This window comes from Xenopus laevis, chromosome 9_10S (assembly GCF_017654675.1).
Source record: "Xenopus laevis strain J_2021 chromosome 9_10S, Xenopus_laevis_v10.1, whole genome shotgun sequence".
Classification (NCBI taxonomy): domain Eukaryota; kingdom Metazoa; phylum Chordata; class Amphibia; order Anura; family Pipidae; genus Xenopus; species Xenopus laevis.
Window position 1 is genome coordinate 45,282,256 of NC_054388.1, and position 21,975 is coordinate 45,304,230.

General features: G+C 39.7%; 1 protein-coding gene across 1 annotated transcript in view; it reads left to right on the forward strand.

Moving 5' to 3' along the window:
- The first annotated feature begins 21,399 nt into the window (after nucleotides 1-21,399).
- Nucleotides 21,400-21,975, forward strand: part of glp2r.S (glucagon-like peptide 2 receptor S homeolog) — a 47,936-nt gene continuing 47,360 nt past the window's right edge. Inside the window, exon 1 of the mRNA XM_041578812.1 lies at nucleotides 21,400-21,727. Within this exon, the coding sequence (XP_041434746.1) occupies nucleotides 21,647-21,727 (81 nt within the window). The 5' untranslated portion in view covers nucleotides 21,400-21,646. The remainder of the gene's footprint in view (nucleotides 21,728-21,975) is intronic.

Here is a 21,975-nt window from a genome sequence, read left to right on the forward strand (position 1 = left end):
GTCAGATGCTGAATATATTTAAATAAAATAACAATAAGGAAGTATTAAACTTTTTTTTAAAGTAAAACTAGAATAATTATATTTAATTTATAAATAAAATAGTGCTGAAAACTTTCTACCTAAAACTAAAAAAATGGTATATTTACTATTTAAAAATGCAATATAATTGTTTACTATTGAATGATATCATATTTATGCTTTTATAAATATCATTTCATATTTTTTTTTATATTTATGATATTCAGAATCATTAAGTCCTTAGGTCCGATACAATAATCATACGGATCGTTTAGGATATGCAGATTTATATCAGGGGTTTTAAAACCAGAAGTATATCACAAAATATAACATGTTCTGTTTGTTAAACAGAATTCTACCAGTTCCCAAAGACACAATAATTATGTATATACAGTAGTACTGATGTATTCTGCAGTGCTTTACGGAGGTTATACATCATTCCTTGCATCAGCCCAGCCTATAATCTACATTCCATATCTTAATTTTTTCATGTGAAAGATTCACTGTATTTATTTGAAATGACCAATCCGTCAACCTGTATCATTTAAAAAGTCGCACTTATATAAGTAATCAGTGGCATAACTAAATATTACTGGGCCCCACAGCAAATTATTTTTCAGGCCCCTAAAATGTCTAGAGGATGACCAATTTTACCAATATTTATTGAAATAGCATATGAATTAGGGCCTCATGGGGCCCCTGTACCTCCTGGGCTCCCCTGCAGCCGCAGGGTCTGCTTTCTCTATAGTTTCGCCCTGTAAATAATGCTTGCCATCATGATAGCTTCTCTTTTCAGTGTGCACTGTAAGTCACCAGTCACACTCAACTCATTTCTGTGGCTACTACACATTTTTCAATTTTATACTGGGTGAGACAAAATGAATGGGCTCTGATAAAGGTTATCTGATAATCTGATTGCCTGCCAGAAAATCTTTTACCAGGGGATTTGTTGAAATAGTGTCATTTTTTTCCCCTCTCTGGTTTCTCGGATTAATAAATATGATCATATTGGTTACGGAGGTTGCAGCTAAACTCATTAAAATTCGCCAGGATACTAATTACAGAAAAAAGGACTAGGGAGCTGGACGAACACAATCGCAATTTGCATGATAAAGCTCTTTGGAAGAAACTAGCTGTGAAATTTAACCATTCGACACGTGCCCTCTTGTGTCTTGAGAGAGAGCGAGCAGAAAGGAGAGCGAGCTCAGTTGCCCTTAGATTAGGCTTTCTAGACAACCTCCTAAACCTTATGTAATGGGAACATAAACCTTCTATTTAAACCATCTCCTATTACACTCCCTAGCTCTCCAAATTAGGGAACTTAAAGTTTATTAAGGGGCATATTTATTCTGCTGTGTAAAAAACATCAGGATAATACACCACAAATTGCCACGCTTCACTGTGTAAAAAACAGCACAAAAACGGCGTACATTTTCTATGCATTTTTTTAATGTGACTTCCATTGGAATCACTGTAAAATAACAGCATCAAATCTGGCATTTGCATGGCGTTAAATGACACACTCCTTCTTAATTTATTTTTCACAGCTTTTTACACCATTGCTTTGGACGAATTTCCTTTTAACTGCATAATAATTATGCCCATAAGATGCAAAAGAATGATCCACTAAAATTACAGGTAAGAACAAAAAACAAATATAGAGGTTGTTTACTATGATCCCAGATGCAAGTGCTAAAGCTTGTGCACCCCTTCATGCTCATTCAAAAAACACTTTTGTCTGTGGTCTGTACTCTGTACCTAATGCCGTCTAAATTATGCAGAGGTTATGGGACAGGTGGGGCCCCATCCCCCATAATTTTAGCTTTGCCACACCCAGTTGTATTCATGGAGCAGGTCTTTAGCTCCATTTTACAGCAATTCAGAAAATTGCCAGTTTACTCCATTACCCACTTTTATGCACCTTTTATGTCTAGAGAACCCCAATTTGATGTTGCACTGTACCTCACAACACTTTCAGATTCAGAAATTCCTGATATGGAACATCTGTGTTAGGTTCTTCTATATTTTCCTTACTTTTTATTGTCTGATAAGTCTGGTTTGCATTTATTCAATTTAGGGCATGTATATGTTGATCAGGACATCAGAAGGGCTTAGCTTAATCCACATAGAGCTGCTGTTCATGACAATTTGTGTAGCAGCCCTTTGTATTATTAATAATAATAATAATAATAATAATAATAAACAGGGGTGTAACTACAGAGGAAGCAGACCCTGCAGCTGCTGGGGGTCTAGGGGCCCATGAGGCCTTAATGCAATTACAATTTCAATAAATATTGGTAAAACAGGTCAACCTATAGACATTTTGGGGGCCTGAAAAATAATTTGCTGTGGGGCCCAGTAACATCTAGTTACACAACTGATAATAAAGGCATATATAAGTTGATCCACAAATATAATTTCATACTAAACTATTACTGCTATTAAAGGCCAAGTAAACCACTTGTAAAATAGGCATTTTCACTATTAAAATCCAACCCATATCTTCTGAAAAACAAGGCACGGTGAATGACTAACCTTGTGATACAAAGACTGGTTCTACTTATCACAGAAACGCTGACAGCTGTGAATTTGTTTTTTTTGTGGCTGTGGTTATTTTTTCTTATCCCTGAAATCACTATCCATACCATTGCACCCTAACAGTGATACATTTTCACTCCTTGACATATTAAATGACAAAGGAATGGCTAATTGCTTCTGTCCAACAACTGTTGTGCATGAGCAACACCTGAGCAGCTGCAAAAGATTCCTGGACAAGGGACAAATTGTGTAGTGCTCAACAGAACAGAACCTCAACCTCTGCAGTTTTTGCAAATGATGAGAGCTGGTCTGGGCTCTGATGTTAGTGATTAGAATCATTGTGGGTGCCCCATTGTCACCCCCATTAATGAACCCTTTCTTTGTCCTTTAAACAACAATAATTATAATTAGAGGCAATGAGAATTGCATCAAACAACTATTGGAGCTTTAACATAAAAACCCTTGTCTGCAAGGACTGACTTCTATTTAATCAGCTATGACCTATAACTATGGTCAGCAAAACCTCTTAGTAAGCATCACACAGTCCCAAAGCCCTACCCACAGCAGATCAATACTAATGACCAGCGCTAACCAGACTACTCCCCGAGGTAAGTTGGAACCTCAACTACTGACATTTGGATTTCTGGTTGCGGTCAATAACTAAATGGGGTAAGAAATGATTTGCTTGCTTGCCTGGCTCAGGACTGGTGCCAGCTAGTGATGGGCGAATTTATTCGCCAGGCGCAAATTCGCGGCGAATTTGCGCGATTCGCCGCCAGCGAATAAATTCGCGAAACTCCCGCGAAAATTCGCGGAAAAAACAAAATTAAAATAAAAAAGTTAAAACAGGTTTTAGAAAAAGGGATGGGTGTGTAGCTATTGTTCTGCTTAAAGACAAACCTTCTCTCTGATACATGCTGGACACTGATAACAGAGAGGGCTAAAATAATGTATTTTGTGTTAGCAGGACTGTATATTCCTTTGCACTTTTCACTTTCTGTTGTGAGGGTCAATTCCTCTTACTTTCATTTTTATATCCTTTTTTGATTGGAAATGAAACTCTACTTATAACTTCCTGATCTGTTATCATGACTTTTTATTGATTGATTTATTGAACTTCCTCTACTCTGCCTGTCACATCCTGGATTTCGGGTACATTTTATGTACTGTGTTGTGATTTTCTTGTTTAAATGCAAACATTCTGCTTTTTACTTGGCAATAGGGTGACCACCTGTTCTAAAAAAGGATACTGTATGCAGTTAAATTCTCCCTTCATTTAGTGCTGTGGATAGGAATTGGCAGACGGTCCCTAACTGCTCTACAGGGAAACAATCATACTTATGAGCAGCAGGGGGAGCCCCCCCCCACCTTACTTCCCAGCCATGCAGAACTCAAGCAGCTTTGTTTGTTTCCCTGTAGAACAGTTGTCAAATGTGTTGCATTGCATTTTATTTTTGCCTTTACATCCCCTTTAATGTTTCCAACTCCATTGGTAGGGAAAAAGATCATGCAGACAGATTTTTTTCTTTAATAATAATTTATTAATATTTTTTATTATTACTTTGTTCCATTTTACAAATTACAAAGTTTAAAATTATATCCATAACAATTTTCAAGCTTTTATAAAGCAAAGAAAGAAACAAAAGAAAAACAAAGGGAAAAGAAGAAAACAAAAACAAAAAAAAACAAAGATAAAACAAAACATGCTGCCAGATTTAAACAGTTAAACTGGGATTCTTTTTGGAGTATTATTTTGCTGCAGCCACTGGTTCTGCAGAATTGGAGAAAGTTTGTATTAAACAATGCAAAAATGATAAAATCCACATTAGATTACATGACAACACAGGACCCAGTGCAGTCTGTATATTCTGATTATTAATCATCTTGCTGTATCGGTTTCTGGCAGATATTATTTGACTTGTGCTGTTTTGGTAATTTATGACGATCCCTAAGCAGCTCAGACGACATTGAGCATTTGCACAGTCTTGGTCTTGCAAAGTTGTTTAACAAAGTTACAAGATGGTGACCCCCTGTGGCCAACTTTGAAAGCACAAATCATTTGTTTTATTAGGCTTGTGGTGCATTAAGCTCATGTTAATGTTTAGTATACAAAATACAGTATTTCTAGCCTTATTCTATTTTAGACTTCATGTCCCCTTTAAACAAAAATTGCTTCTCTCTAATTAGTAGGCATTGCGCATGTGTAAACCTTAAACAGAAGGAGAATGCACATGTGCAATAGATTGTCCATCATCAATTCTCCACATATCTATAAAGTATACCAGATGGGATTGCTGCAATTTAACCAAAGATAACCACAAAAACCATTCCGCTCATCCTTAAGGTGGCCATACACGGGCCGATAAAAGCGGCCGACAGACAGAGTCAGAGCTTATTGGCCGGTGTATGGGGCCCCCCGACGGTCTTCCCCGATCGAGATCTGGCTGATAGTCTGCCAGATCTCGATCAGATGGGACTAAAAATCCCGTTGGATCGTGGCCGCATCTGTTGCGGTCCTACTATCCGACCGCCCGTTACTATTCGTTAGGATCCGATCATTGGGCCCTAGGGCCCACAATCGGATCAGCCCGATATTGCCCACCTCAAGGTGGGGATATCTTGAAATATGGGTAGTTAATTGAAAATAATTGTCTGTATAGCTGCTACATTGATATGTATTTCATTGTAATTATGTATTGAATCTTTATCTACAACTGTTTTTTTTTAATATGCTGGCGATGGTTTTAAGTTTGATATTTAATATCTCCCATTCTATTTTTGGTTGTGTCCTTTTGCTGTGACAAAAATCTAGGGAGATCGGTAACTTTGTTGCTATTATTATAAACAATGGTTGCCAATGGAAAAAACTTTTTGGTGGGTTTGTTTTCCAGGGTGATCGAGCGCTTCCTGACTTGGCTGCAACTTGCGACCAGCGTAAGCAGCTTACAAATAGCAAAGCGGTGTGTATTTATAGTTGATTATTATTTACTTGATTATGATTGTTTCCCCTGAAGGAGTCACAAGCAAGTGATGAAACGCGTTGGGCTGGGCTCTATACATTTGTGTTGGATAAAAGAAAAATGACTACAATCTTGTAAGTGCATTTATTTGAAATAAAGAGTAAAAAAGGAGTACATCGGGAAGCATGGCATATTCTCACTTTGTTTTACACAATATGCTATACCCTCATACTGTACTGTCTAGAGGAAACAATATGACAACCCCACTTACATTTATATATATTTGGATACTTTTATAATTCGCTATAAACTTATAAGGATGTTTTTAAGGAAAGAGAAGCTAGTTTATCAATAAAAGATGTTATTATGAAAGCTATCCATGTGCTGACAAGTAAAGTAAGAAGAGGAGACAGAACTGCTGGTTTATTAGAAAATGACAAGGATCTGACATTTTGTTTCTCAGTTCTGGGAAACAGTTTGGCTGCTCCTAGCCGCCTGTCCATTGCTAAAATTGGCTGTACGTGCTGTGTTAGTGAGACGGTGATATTGGTTACAGAAGCATGACGAGTGACAGGGCCAGACAGAAGGGCCAGCTGATGGGACTAGTATGGGAAAGTCACTTGCAATTAAGACGATACCTAAACCGCTGGGCTGCTCAGTATTCTACTAACTCAAACATCATAAACATTTATACATTTCAGGTTTTGCTAGCACGGGCCTGAAATAATGGGTTTGCTGATTTGCTTTGGAGGCAGTCATTTTTAATGCAAAATAAATTATCTGTTGTGATGTCACTTCCTGTTAAGTCCACATTCCAAATACAAACATCGTATTTTGTTTTCTTCTCTTTATCCAGTGCCTTGTTTAAATAGTTGAGGCCCAAGTAATGCATTTTGGGTTCAAAGCACCTTTTTTTCTTCTTCCAAACAGGAACCAAAACTCCAATAAAGAGCAACTAGGGAAAAGCTAAATATGTGTGGCAGATTTCACAGAGAGGCTCATTTAATAACAACCCAATTGATTGAATGATTGCCCTATGACCTAATTGACTGGCTGTTGACATCACACCATGTCTTGTCATCACAATAACCAGCTCCCACATGTTTGTATGTAGTTGCACGTGTTACGAGACACATTATTGCATGTATGTGCACATGTAGGTCCCTTCCCCACAGAGCTTACAGTCTTAAGTTAGCTGAATTATACAAAACCTTTAGACAAAAATAGAGGAACGTTTAGGAATCAGTAGTGCCTGCATTCCAAGCTGAAGAAGAAAAACAGGCATGGAGGCAGATCATTAGAACAAGTGGAGTTGGAACAAGCATCAATTAGTGAGGTGACTCTTGCCAAAAATACACCAGCTGGCTGACAAGCTTTTAACTGACTGATACGGAGCGTCTTGTCTCAAATGAACATTTTATCTGTTCCCTTTAGTCCCACTGTCAGTAAGAGGAGAGCAACAAGCCATATCTGACGCACCGTTTGCTTTAATTTCTTTATAACCTCTGACCCCCTCAATTCTAATTCAGCTAGAGATTCAGGTATTTTCACCCACATATACTTCCATTGTGCCAGTGTGCCCCCTCAGCCTGTCCAGAACTATTGTGGAATGCATGGCCATTTCGGATATTTTTCTTCAGATGCAGGAAACAGAGAGAGCCATCTAGGGTTTTACTGGCCTGCCAAGGCACTGAGAGAAAACACGATGGGCCCTGGTCCTGTTGGACCCCACAGGCCCAGTCACATGGGAAGGCTGTGTGGTGGAGTGCAGGAATGCGTTGGGATAATATTTGGGGGGGGGGCAAGCAGCATGGGACTGAATAACTTTAGTGTTGTTATTCTACTTTTAGTATAGATGAATTAATGCTTTCAATCTACCCTTTTTTTTTATATCAACCTTACTGGCATGCCTGGGATTAATGGCGTGCTCATTGGCCATTGCCCATTTTTGCAGTGTCTTACTACCTTGTTTGGGGTCAATGTAGTGCTCATTGGCCATTCCTAAAGTGATCTTACTGGCATGTTTAGTCTTATATGCTGTTTCCATTATCTGTCATTATTACACAAACATGTCTGAAATATGCCCTTTATTCATTTTATTTAGTGATTATAATGGCACATCTGGGGTTTTTAAAAAAATCACACACAAGATCTTTTTCTCCCTCTTTCTCTTCTTAAATATTGGGAGGTATGTCGGTTGCATCAAAAGCTGCATCTGAACATAAATTCAAGCGTTAAAATTGTTAAGCAATGTCTACACAAGTTACATTTTGAAACAAGCCATATTGTCTGTATTTTCTCTGTATATGCACTCAGTATTTTCACCTGCCACAGACCAGCCAACAAAGAACTGGCCTAATGGGAATAGGAACATTTCTATTGCCCCACTGGATTAAGGTGGAATTACATAATGGAAATTAAATAAAATAACAATACTGAAGCAATTACAAAGACAAGTGCAAAGTGCAATTCCAGATGCAAATCGCCTTGTTTTGTACCCACAATTCAGCATTTTCACCATAATTCCACTTTGTGTCCACTGCAGTTGCTCTTAATGGGCCAAAATGGGTGCAAATCAGGTTGCATCTAGCATTTTTAGAGTAGGGGTTACTTCTCTTATGGTGCATATGTTAAAACAAACCATTCCATTCACTGGGTGCAAATGTAATGTGCCTATTGACACAGCCTACTGTGGGAACCCTGGTGATTTTTTTATATATATAGCAGAGATGTTGAATAAAGAAACAATAAGAAACACCAGAGTAAATAAACCGGCGGCTAATGGATTTACATTACAATAGAAAGCCATCAGTAATTGTACAAAGTGAGACAACAATGCAGTAATCAAGGTATTACATGTCACTTGCTTGGACTTGGCCAAGACTTTAATTACTAAACAAGAGAAAAAGCCATCAGCCAGACTGAGTAAAGCTAAAAAGAGATAAGTCAATATCGGGGCTGAGATTAATGATTGGTCACTGGAGAAGCCTCAGGAAAGAGCAGCACTTAATTGTGCAAGTTCATTTGGCGGTTCTGGAGGTGAAGTGCACCACGGCATGTTGCAAGCCATGCAGAATCTGCAGTTCGCTCAGTCTGATGTAATTGTGCAGGGATGGATGGCAGACCAGGGAATGAGTATTGTGCTTTACAGTGTTATACAGTCTGACATCACAGCTGCTTAGGATGTCAGTCTGGCACAGGCCCGGACTTGCAATCTGTGGGTTCTGGCAAATGCCAGAGGGGCTGCTATAAGGTGCCATAGAAAGTCAGTATTTAGTGGGCTGGTGGGGGCTGTTTGGGCCTCTATGTGGGCTGATTGGGCTCCTGTGTACCTGAAATGCCAAGGCCTATTTTAATTCTCAGTCCGGACCTGGTCTGGCACCACCACCCCCACTCACACCCACTTTTTCAAGATATATCAGGTTAACATTAAACCACTGCAGTATGTCATTCTAGCAACACTTCAGTATATCATTGTGACTTCATGCCTTGCCTGGTTGTAAATCTGACATGAAGCATCATCAAAACCTAGTCTGACATATCACCACCTTCATATGCCCTTGTGATAGGTTACGATGAAACCTCAGTATACCATTATGATATGGCAATATGACATAACACGACTTTAGTTTGTTATTCAGACAATGTGCAGCATCTGAGTAGGCAGCTTTTATTGGCTTGTGTATGGCGATCATAAGGCTAGATTAGAATTCCAGGGTCCATTTAATAAAGCGCGGTAAAAATATGTGCACACAGCAGCAGTTTCAACTCAGAGGCGTATTATGAAATGAAATGACAGGTGTCTATTGGCGGTATATATTTGATTTCTGTAACTTTATGTTCCTATTGGCAGGGGGTTCGGTTTCATTGTGATTGGCTACCTTAAACTGTGCATTTATATGATGCAAAGAGATTGACTGGTATGATTTCTTGTTCATATGATTCTATTGGCAGAAGGGTTTGTGGTTGGATGGATGAAGTATCAGTTTATATGATGCATACATGTTTGATTGGTGTTACTCTGGTAATGTTGTTGGATGGTATAATCATCAGTAGTCAATAAAGTTTATGAGTTTTGAAGATTGCATTTATGGCCATAAATGTCACAGTAAAAACTGCTTTAATAACCGCCATAAAACAAAACTATTTTATCGCAAAAATATTCGCAAACTTCATTTGTCGCCTACAAAATCCGCAACTCACTAAAATTACTGCTAACGTAAGCTGGTGCGTTAATGTAGTTACCACAAGTGATCGCAATGACTCCTGAGCGCATCGCTATTTAGTAAACTTAGTCGCTGCGAATATTTTTGGCGGAAAAATATTCGCAGCTATAACATTCGGAAACATATAGTCAAATTTACCACGCTTTAGTAAACTGACCCCCCTGAGCCTGTTTGTAACGAGAGCATCCTTAGCACAACCAAGATCCATACGCAGATTGTTTTGGTTAAGTGTGACTTAATCCGCCAGACCACACACATACACATCTAATTATGCAGAGACCTCCAGCATAAATAAGCACCTAACATAGTCTTTATTAAACAACTGGAGCAAATAAAGGCGATTTCTCTGTTTTGGGAAAGACTCCAGCAGAACCTTAGATCCTGTGACTGGGACATCAATCACACATGAATGGTCGAGCCACGATTAATAGTATGTAGATATGATAGCCGCTGACTTGTAGGCAGATTCTGGTACTGTCACGGCTCCCTGATGCTTTAATTTCCCATGAAAGAACTGAACTCAGATGGGGAAACAGAGACTAATCCCTAAAGGCAAAGATCACTTCCACAAAAAAAAAAAGTCCCTGCAAAATGGCAAAGAAAGGGAGGGATACATTCTGATGAAATAGTCAAGGGTCAGAGCAGATGAATAGTGTTTGTTGATGAAATGTATCAAGGCGGGTCTGTGTATGTTCCATTCTGGCTGCGAGGCACAGGGGTAACATTCTAGAAAAAATAAATATTCACTGGTGAATCGCAAAATGGCATTCATCTAGTGTCAGCCCCCCTCCCGTGTAGCCAGTTTTAAAACCAAATGTTTTTGAGAGTTTTATTTAAAAAAAAATTTCTACGGGTTCCGTGCATGAATTAGAAAGCAAATCCAAGGACAATCCACCTTTAAATAAACATTTAAATATGATGTCCCAAGCTTGTGGTCCTTCACATATTAAAGGAAATCTCTGTGCAGCAGAAGCCAATGATCAGCTACTGTTGAATCATGGTACATTGGTGGAGGAGTTTCCTATATGGTTTGGAATAATCAGCATCTGCTGAATTATGGTACATAAGCTACATGGTGTCAGAAATCAAACCCTTGTCTGTCGGATCGAGGACTGAATTAAATATCGAACACCCAGGGGAAAGATTAGCTTGTTTGTTGACCACGCCAAATGTGTGAATGTTAAAGTTTATGGCCTGGTGACCAAGCCAAACGTGTGAATGTTAAAGTTTATGGCCACCTTTTATTATCCTGATGGACTTATGCTTCCTCTCTCTGCTGCCCCACCTTCCTCGTTAACATCAACTGTTCTTAATTAGCAATTTAGCCCCTTTAAAAGCCTGTTACAAGTAACTCCGGGTTGCTTGATCATTGAGCTCCCTAGCCAGATATAGCCTGCGACCCCGTTGTATTCCTGCCTCGTGTCAAAGTCCTTCCAGTCAGCGAATGCTCGTCAATCAAGTGTCCTCGCGCAAGTGTTTCAATGCAGGCCCGCTTTTGAGTGCGCTCATCAGCGCTCCCATGGTTTGAAACATGAGTGCATTTTGACATGCACAAGTGCTCTCAGGTTAAACGGATGTCGAGGCCTATGCTCAGTGCAAGGTGATAGTATTTGGCTAACACTGTGCATTCTTCTGAGATTTATGACCTTGTGGATTCCTGATTTTTTTTTTTGACTACTCTTCATGTAACCCCTTTGGCTTGATGTCTCGACTTCTGGATCTTCTGGGTTTTGACCCAGCCTGTCCCTTGACCACAGCTCCTGTACAATTACTAATCTCTGCCTGCAGTTACGTGCCTTGTTTCAACATACACATAGAATGTGTATTTATTCTCATGAGTTTTCATGGTACTCCTGCTATTCCTCAGCAAGGATCGGCCTGTCTCATCTCCAGGGTGCAGGCCCAGTGGGAAGCGTAGGGGAGGCTATCACCTTCAGACTCACAGTTGTATCTGACACCTCATTCCTGTTTGTTCCTGATTCTTAGTCTCTGAGTCTTCTCCTTGCTCCTGTGCCCTTGTCCCACTTCCCTGCCTGCTTCGCGTGAATCTCCCGGTACTTACCCCGACCTGCTGTCTGGACATTACCAATAACTTATGCCTGACCCGACCTTGGCTTGTTTATAGGACCTTCACTTCTAGCTACATGTCCCGATGTTTGGCCCATTTATTGGACTCTGCTTTTGCTTGCTGGTTACCACAGTCATATTCTGTGCATTCTGGTTTCTGTTTTGCACCTTAAAGGGCACCAATCATGACCAAAATCATTTACTAAGTAAATACACTATGTGAAAGTTCAAGAAATCTGATTTTTAAAACAGTTAGAATTGTTTGTATAATGTAAATCATCAGCTCACTATACCTTCTGCAAGATCTCCCCTATCTCCCCTGCAGTTCTAGCTGAGGCAGGCATCTTGGATTTCGCTGGCTCCTCCTACCTATATCTTCCCAGCCGACTGTAGCTCTGAAATCTCGCACATGCTCAGTTGAAATTCCTTGCTTGCTTATCAACCCTTCTAAGCTATTTTCAAATCAGCCAAACCTCTGTGTTAGCTGCTGTTCAGTAGTGCTGCCACATGCTGGAAGTTAGTGTGTGCCCTTCATTTGCATAATGACTTTACCAGCAGGGGACAATATAGGGAAATATCCTGATACTTCTAGTGGAGGAGTTTACATAATCAAGGCATTCTGGGTAGAATACTCAAAGCAGTGTTACAACCTGAGCATGCTGCTGAAATTTGCATATTAGAGTCTCAGTTATAGTCACAGTATGGCCTCCCTCAGTGAAAGAACCCATTTGACAAAGTAAGGGATTTTTTTAAAACCTGCAGTTTTTTCAAAAAACTATATATGTAGTTTGATTAAATGTGTTAATATGTGTTTGATTTTGACTGTGATAGGTGCCCTTTAAGTTAATTTCATTAAACTATTCACTCCAATATGAATTCCGGACTCATTTTGGGTTACTCTGCATACAGGCTCCCATTTGCATGTCATGTGAAAGTAACACATGGACTTTTGTAGAGGGCTGAACAGATATATTTTGTTGAATTATAATCATTATTTGTTGCATTATGGGACCCAGAAGGAGCTGAGTTTCACTAGGGTGGTCAGTAATCAGAAGCAGTTGCATTATTAAGGTGACAAGTAATCAGCCTCCGCTGCAATAACGATTCAAAAGAACTAGATTTGAGAGGAGAGTTATTTCATTACATGGCACAGGGGAAAAAGTATATCAATAAGCCACATCTGGTGCATTACGGGACATAGAAAGTATGGATTGCAATAGCATGGTAACTAATCAGCTTGTCAAGTACCACTATGCCACTGGACCAACCCCATTCCAAGGACACTATTAAGTTGCTTTTCTATGTCTCAAGGCCATTACTTATGTCTCAAGGCCATTACTTACTGTCCTTTTGTCTGGCAATCTGTATTGTTTATCAATGTGAAATGATTTTGTAGGTCACAGAATCCTTGAAAACAAACAATGTGTTCTCTGATCTCTTATCAATGCAGCTATCTTATCTCTATGGCTTCCTCTACAGTATATGCAACATATACTTTCCTAAATATTCCCCCATCATGTCCTGACTGCACGGGATTTATATATAAACTGGAACTTCTACAACCCCCACCTGAGTTTAACTGCTACACTTCTGTTATTAAAAGAAACCAGTTTCAGCTTTGGTTGCCTGATTTTGATTAATTAAATAATGTTTAGTATTTTTCTAAAGAAAAGCAGTGAAGCAGTCGTTCAGTTCCTAGACTTTGGCAGGATTTTTATCATTTATCATAGAACTTCCTGATTTGGACAGAATTTTAATTGAATGTCTTTATCTTTAGAAAAACTTTAAAGTACTACATTGAGGGGCCGATTCATCAAGCTCGAGTGAAGGATTCGAAGTAAAAAAACTTCGAATTTCGAAGTGTTTTTTGGGCTACTTCGACTATCGAATGGGCTACTTTGACCTTTGACTACGACTTCGAATCGAAGGATTTGAACTAAAAATCGTTCGACTATTCGACCATTCGATAGTCGAAGTACTGTCTCTTTAAAAAAAACTTCGACCCCCTAGTTCGGCAGATAAAAGCTACCGAACTCAATGTTAGCCTATGGGGAAGGTCCCCATAGGCTTGCCTAAGTTTTTTTGATCGAAGGATATTCCTTCGATCGTTGGATTAAAATCCTTCGAATCGTTCGATTCGAAGGATTTAATCGTTCGATCGAAGGAATAATCCTTCGATCGTTCGATCGTAGCATTTGCGCTAAATCCTTCGACTTCGATATTCGAAGTCGAAGGATTTCAATTCCTAGTCGAATATCGAGGGTTAATTAACCCTCGATATTCGACCCTTGATGAATCGGCCCCTAACTGTAGTTGTCTTATATTCTAACAATATATAGTTTGAGTTTAAACACAAATAATTTTAGTAGGTGTCACCAAAAAGCATCAGTTATAGTTTGGGCTTTCATTAATGGTGGTAAGGCCTGGGACTTCTGTACTCCCCATATTGCCATATTGCTGCTTTTTGTCTTCATCTTGTTCTAATATTTCCTTGTTCCTTACTGTCACCATCTTATTTCCATCTAGTCTTATTGTCTCTATTTTGTCCTACTGTCTCTGTCTTACTCTAGTGTCTTCATCTTATCCTACTGTCTCCACCTTGTTCTACTGTCTCCATCTTGTCTTACTGCTACTCTTATTCTCCTGTTTCCATCTTACCCTACTGTCTTCATGGTGTCATCCTTATACCTGCTATCCAACACTCTTTCTGCCTGCGAGTGCCTGTGAGTGGTGTTCTGCATGGTGCCATTATGCCTGGTGTCCAGGATAAGAGAGCCTATTTATAGTTACAGTCGAGGTATAGGATCCGTTATCTGGAATAGACTCCATTTTAATCAAATTATTCAAAATGTTAATTCATATTTCCTTTTTCTCTGTAATAATAAAGCAGTATCTTGTGCATGACTAAGATATAATTAATCTTTATTGGAGGCAGCACAATCCATACCTGTGAAACAATGCATGCAGCTGGCAAGGTGACTTCTATTGACGAGCTGGGCTGGTCAACAAATACAAGTTTAAGAATTCCTTAATAGTGCCAGAACCTACCTTAAGGGCTGTGACATTTTGAATGAAAAGACCACTTATTGTCCAATGATTGAGAAAAGGGGCCTACATCAGCAAAGAAAACTATAAATAAATAATGTATTGTAACACAGCAGGGGGATAGTCTGGAAGGACACTTGGTTGGGTTGACATGATTAAAGCAACAGGATTGTGTTCAAAATAAGCACCCTTCTGAATGTAGAATACTGTGCATCCTTATTATAAATATATTGATTTCCTTTAACGGAAATAGAAGGGGGTACCTGAAACATTCTTTCAGTAGCACTATGAGTAATTCTGGAATGTTTGAAGCAGGCGCTGTAAAGATAGGAGAACTGGGAGCTTCTTATCAGTTTCTATTAAAAGATCTCACCCCCACGCACATTCACACACTATTTACCCAATAAGCTCATTGCTCCAGGCTCCACCAGTCCAGTCATTCACTGGGTGTTTGGACAGTGCATGACACCAGAGGTGGGATCTGAATTTAATGTTAATTTTATAATTTATAAACGCTTCTATTGTCAGTGATGTTTGTTTGGCTGCTGTGCATCCCATGTCATGCCAGGAACCTGCTTTTTATTTTATAGGTTCACCATGGAGTCGGATATTTTTCCAGTGAGAAGTGTATATGTTAGGTACCCAGCACAGTATTAACCGTCCCTACATGCTTATTAATTATCCATGCCTCACGAGGCAACATCAAGTGACTTCAGAAATCCGAAGCGAACCCGCCGGTAAATCGTATTCTAGCCGGCGGGAGGGCTGTATGGGGAGATTAGTCGCCCGCAGAAGAGGAGATTTGTCGCTGGGCGACTAATCTCCACGTCTGCCACCACCATTAAACTGTGAGTCTCAGTGACCGGCTTAACTTAAATTGTTACAATTGTTTCTTTGCTTATCTTAAATTGTTACAAATGTATCAAAGTGCGACCGCCAGCAAGCCTCTTTTTTAATTATGTTTCAGAAACTTTGTATCTTTTTCTGGCATCAGTGCAGAACTTTAAAGAGAAACTGAGATTTCAGTAAGAAACCAGGGACTGTGGGTTGAGCTGTCCCACAAAAAACACACCCTATCCGACACAGGACACACTCTTAAGCATTCTCCCTGATCTAACTGTTTAAAAACATTTGGTATGCATTTCAATAAGTACTGATAATTAAAATATGGGTGAAAATGCTGTAAGGAGTGACTGTGCTGTTACAGGGTGACTCCCTAAAAAAAAAGGGCAAGTTGACATATCTGGCACACTATTTTCGCCAGCGCTATGCAAATTCACTAAAATCCAAAGTTGCGCTCAGGGGAAGCGTAAGGTTGTGAAATTGCGCTAGCGTTAATTCGCCAAGCAAAGCGAAGTTACGCTAGCGATGCTTAATTTGCATACGGCGCCAAATTGAAGTTACAATGGAGGTATATGTAGCATCACTACACAAACCTGGGAAACCTTCAAAACTGCAAATAAAATTTTTATTTTGCCCTACACATGTGCCCACTGTATAGTTAAGTTGCCATGAGTTAGGAAATGTAGGTGGGATGGAGGGTAGCCCAAAAAATTTTTCGATCTTTTTCAGCCTATCATCCATAAAAAAGAAAAAACGCCAACGTTTTTTGGGACTTTTAAACTTTTTTGGAAGCAATCCCTATCTACTCTATTGCACTTCGCCTGGTCTGAGGTGGTGAAGGAAGTCTGGCGTAAAAGGTAGCGTTCAGAAAAATGCGCACGTTAGTGAATTTGCGTAGTTACGTCCGTTGTGCAAATTCGTCAGGCGTAAGGGTGCGAAGTAACATTAGCGAATTTACGCCAGCATCCGTTAGTGAATTGGCGAATTAACGAAAATGTGCTACGCTAGCGAATTCACGCTAGCGGTTAGGCGCTTCGTCCTTTAGTGAATTTTGGTCACTGTGCCCAGTCAGTTTAAAAAGTGTTGAGGGTTACAGTTCAGCTTCCGAAACTCATTCCTTTATGAATTCACCAGGGCCCAGCTAAAGATGAGGGTCTCATTACTTAATAAGTAATACAACACTTTTCCTTCAGGCACTCTTCTATGCTGACACCATTATCCCTTTTCTATGAAGTAAATTTGATTTGTTCATTAATTTTCCATTCCTGTAACCTGGTTTTACCTCATTAAATCCTGTGGAACGCTGCCAACATCATTAAAGCACATTTGTGCCAAGGCTCTGGTGTGTTTGCACTGGTATTAATAAATGGCTGCGCTTTGCAACTATAAAGCGAAGCTAAACTGACGGACACCTCTATAAAGATGATGGAATAGTTTCTATTAATGTAGATCCTTAGTAACAGACTTCTGAAACGCATTCTTCGTTGCATGTGAAACTTCTACTCATCAGTAGGGATTCATGTTGAATCGAATCTCGAATCATGCGCGTTCTGGTGTCTTTATACAATGGCTCCTAGGAACATGGTCACACAATGGGCTTTGTCTTAACAGCACAAAGAGAAAATGCAAATACCAATCTGAAAAGTGAAATTACTAAGGATACATGGTGCAGAACACAATGGTTCCACAGAATGCTGATAACAAGGTAAATTACATACTTACATAGTTTGGCTTTTTGCGCAGTAAAATAAGAAAATTGAGAAGTAGCAAGTTATACAGTAATTTCTGGGTAAAATCAAGCATTATTATTAACAGTACATATTTATAAAGCACTTACGTACTCCACAGCACTGTTCTGCCGCTTTTATAAGATTGCCACAAGAGAGCACTGTTTTTTGGCAATTAAATTATACCAAGCTGGTGTTGATCCTCATAAGCCTGTAGGGATCATATCCTTGAAAGAGGGCTAAGAGCACTTCTGTCCAGGGTCTGGCTGCACTTTGTACCTCACTGCATATACAAAATCTGGGGAGAGGTGCAGAACACCTGCGATAAGGCAAAAGATATCAACGGAGAGCTCTGACTAGGGATGCACCGAATCCACTATTTTGGAATTTGGACAAATCCTGAATCCCGAATCCTTTGTGAAAGATTTGGCCAAACACCAAACCGAATCTGATTCAGTTTGGCCAGGCAAAAAAATACTGAAGATATAGCACAGCTTCTCCTTATTCTGAGCTAAATACAAGAAAGTAATCCACTGGGTAACTACCATGGGGGCATTGGGTCTGTGTGTAAGGGGGTGAACCAGATGAAAAGTGTGATATGTGAAAATGTTGTTATCTTGTGAGTGACAAAAATGTGTTGTGTGAACATCAGCTGGTCGGTGAGTGGAGACATGATTGACAGATAGGAAAAGCTAGAATAGGAAAGATCTTAAGTAAAGCAAGCACTAGGTGCACGAGATAGTGAAGCCTGTGAAGGTAGTTAGTAAGGGCAGCTTTGGCCCCATCAAGGAGGAAAGTGGAATTCGTTTCCTACGGGCACTCCGTAAGGGAATCAGTGGAATTTTAGGACAAGGTAGGAAGCACACCTGGGTCTCTGGCCAGGAATTGGATGAAAAAAGTTCCTAACCTGGAAGAGTGGAGGGATATCACCCAGAAGGTATCGGACCACTATTGGAGAGTGGGTGGATACGGGTGGAGAATATATCAGACCACTAATCGGTTAGGTGTGATCCAAGATCCTACGGCAGGTGTGCCTACTCTAAAGTGATTCCTTGAAGCAATTGTGATTGAAAGTGTTTTGAACAAGCGTGTGCTGGAGTGGTTGTAATGTGTCTGATGTGAAAGTTTATTGGTGTTCCTGCAAGAATAAATATCTCCTGTTTCATTTTTACAACGAATTCCGTGTGGTGAGTAACAAGTGGGGTAAGTTCCCCTTTAATATCTGGAAGCCCCTCCCACATGTGGGATAAGGATGTCAGGGGAATAGCTGGTACAAGTGGTCACATGGATACATATGGAACCGGGAGGTGGCAGTTTGGTAATGAGGATATAGAAATATAGATTTTTATGGCTCATGCAGTTGGAATTTGGTTAACTTTTGTGGTTGTCTAGATAACTATAAACAGTATCTTCAAATAGCAATCTCAGTATTCTCCATTGATTTGTCTTTAGGACAGGCACATTCCCTTTTGTTTGCATTCAAATATTTGCCTCTGCTTTTTCCATCATCTGTGTACAAATAAATGATATTTATCCATTAGATCTATTCTACAAACACTTGAAACCAGACTTGAGGGACTTGTGCAAAATGGCATGGAACTCAAGGGTGCCTCTCTCTTTCCATGAGATACTGTAAATATTTAGAGTTGGACAAAAATATAACATATAAGACGTGATTGAAACCTTGCCTTTCAGATTCCTTTTTAAAGGACAATTACAGCACAGCATCATGGCTCATATATGTTATATTTCATCCATTTCTACACTTCCTTAGAATGCACACCAATGGTTTTAAAGACATTAGAGACATTTTATATAACCTTGATATTCAGATACATTACTCATCCTTCCTCAAAACATGTAAAAAATATTTTGAAAGCATTTTACCTCCTTAAACTGTCATTAATTTCTGCTATTTATTTTTTATACTATACTGGGTAATTATTATGGAGTTATTTATTAATACAATCAAAGAATGCTGCTTACCTTAGACCATCAATCTGAAAGGTAGAAGGACAACCCACAAATAGAAAAGTCTCTCCCTGTTGCTGGGTGCTAAACAAACTCTTTATCAAACCTGTAAATATTAAGACAGCATGGTTGGAACATGGATATTTAGGGTTATATTTATCAAAGAGTGAAGTTAGAGATCACCACAATCCTCTAGAGTGAAATACCACGTCTCTCCATTCATTTCTATGGGACTTTTTAAATGCATATTTATCAAATGGTGAACTGTCACCCTTTGATAAATACGCCTTTAAAAATCCCATAGAAATGAACGGAGAGAGGCTGTATTTCACTCTAGAGGACTGTGGTGATCTCTAACTTTACTCTGATAAATATACCCCCAAGTCTTTAAAACCAAAGAATAGCTATTTGTTAGTTATTTGTTACAACAAGATGCAGACTATTTGCTTACAATAAGTTGATAGGTCTTTCCATAGGGCAGGGTAAATCTGTGGTTCCTCATCCATGTACCATTCACCTTCCCTCTGTCTGGGCAGGGTACATTTGTGATTACTCATTCTCTAGGTACCACTCATCTTCCCCTCTGTCTGGGCAGGGTACATCTGTGATTACTCATTCTCTAGGTACCACTCATCTTCCCCTCTGTCTGGGCAGGGTACATCTGTGGTTCATCATCATGTATGCACCACTCACCTCCCTTCTGTCTGGGCAGGGTACATCTGTGGTTCCTTAGGTTGTGTGGGCCCACTTTCCAAACTATTATTCCTCCTCTCCTCACTCAACCTCTGAAATAGGCCAAATGTTTAAAAGCAAGAGGGCCCACTGACATCTGGGTCCACCAGGAGTTTTCCTGGTATCCCGGTGGGTCAGTCCGATACTGCCTCTGTCTGAGCAAGGTACATCTGTGATTCCTCATTCTCTATGTTCTACTTACATTCCCCTCTGTCTGGGCAGGGTACATCGTTGATTCCTCTTTCTCTGTGTACTAATCACCTTCCTCTCTGTTTGGGCAGGGTACATCTGTGGTTCCTCATCCTGTAGGTACCACTCACCTTCACCTCTGTCTGGGCAGGGTACCTCTGGGGTTCATCATCCTGCATGTACTAATCACCTTTCCATCTGTGGTTTCTCATTCTGTCGGTACCACTCACCTTCCCTCTGTCTGGGCAGGGTACATCTGTTGTTCCTCATTCTGTATGTAACACTCACCTTCTCCTCTGTCTAGTACCAATAACCTTCCTCTCTGTTTGGGCAGGGTACATCTGTGGTTTCTCATCCTGTAGGTACCACTCACCTTCCCCTCTGTCTGAGCAGGGTACATCTGTGGTTCCTCATTATGTATGTATCACCCCACCATCCATTCTGTCTGGGCAGGGTACATCCGTGGTTGCTCAATCTATATGTACCACTCAACTGGACATGGTACATCTGTTGTTACTTTTTTTCGAATATCAATATTTTCATACTTAAATAAAGTTCATTGACTTAAATAAAGTTCATTGGCTCTCTCTTTAATAGGGGTTAATCAGAGAGCTAAAAATGCCTGATATTATTATATATACGCAGTATTGCAAGTGTTTTTAGATACTGAATAATTAGATTTCATTACGAAAAGACAATAGTTTATGTTTACCATACATAATATCAACAGTTGACATTTCAACATAGCTGTTGGCTCAGACATTAACAGAAGCCCACCAGTAACTGCTCAGGGCTCCCAGCGGCTCATATAGAGGGGTCACATCACCAAGACCCTAATACATTACACTGAGAGCTTCTGCTTTGATGCAAAATATCGGTTTCTTCCCATTTCCCAAAAAAGACTGATATTTATCTGAGCAGCAAAATACTAATGTTTTTAGATCATACCCTCTAAGATATGTAACTTGTGAAATCACAAACGCATGAACTCTTATTGGATGAGAGACATCAGGGATAAAAAAAAAGAAACATCTGTCTGCGGAGGTTTTAGTCTGGTGAAAACCTTAGGAAACATTTCTGGGATGCACAGACTCCTAGTAGAGCCATGCGTCATCCTCCCTTGTTTCGACAGGCAGATGTGTCTACAGATCTCTACAACTTCTAACAAGGATGAGAAATTCAGGACGAAGTTTCTCTTTATGTGAAGTGACTTTGCTAATGGAACATTCTAAATGGTTGTAAAAGTGTCACTCTCAAATATCCTGCACGCTCCACGTGAGCTGGGAATTAAATAGTACACGGGATTCACCATCAGCATATATTGCCAAACATGAGAATTTTATACAATCCCTCGGATACCTGGTGCCTTCACCTGGTGCTACTACTACTCATGCTCCTACCTCTGAACCAGGTAATGTCCAAGCTTTCTTCATAGTTAAAATTCTTACTGTTAACAGGGAAGTTTCAAAGTTGCTCTATACAGTAGCTAACATTAAGATGTTCATGCTATATTTGTTAAATTTTCTAAACTGGTGACTAATAACCATTGCCCTCTTCCTCCTCGTACTCTTTGGCTTTATTTCACATGTGCAGGGCACCTTCTTTAGGGCAGTTATGTGCACCCAAAATACTACACCTGGCTTCGGAAGGGGACAAGGA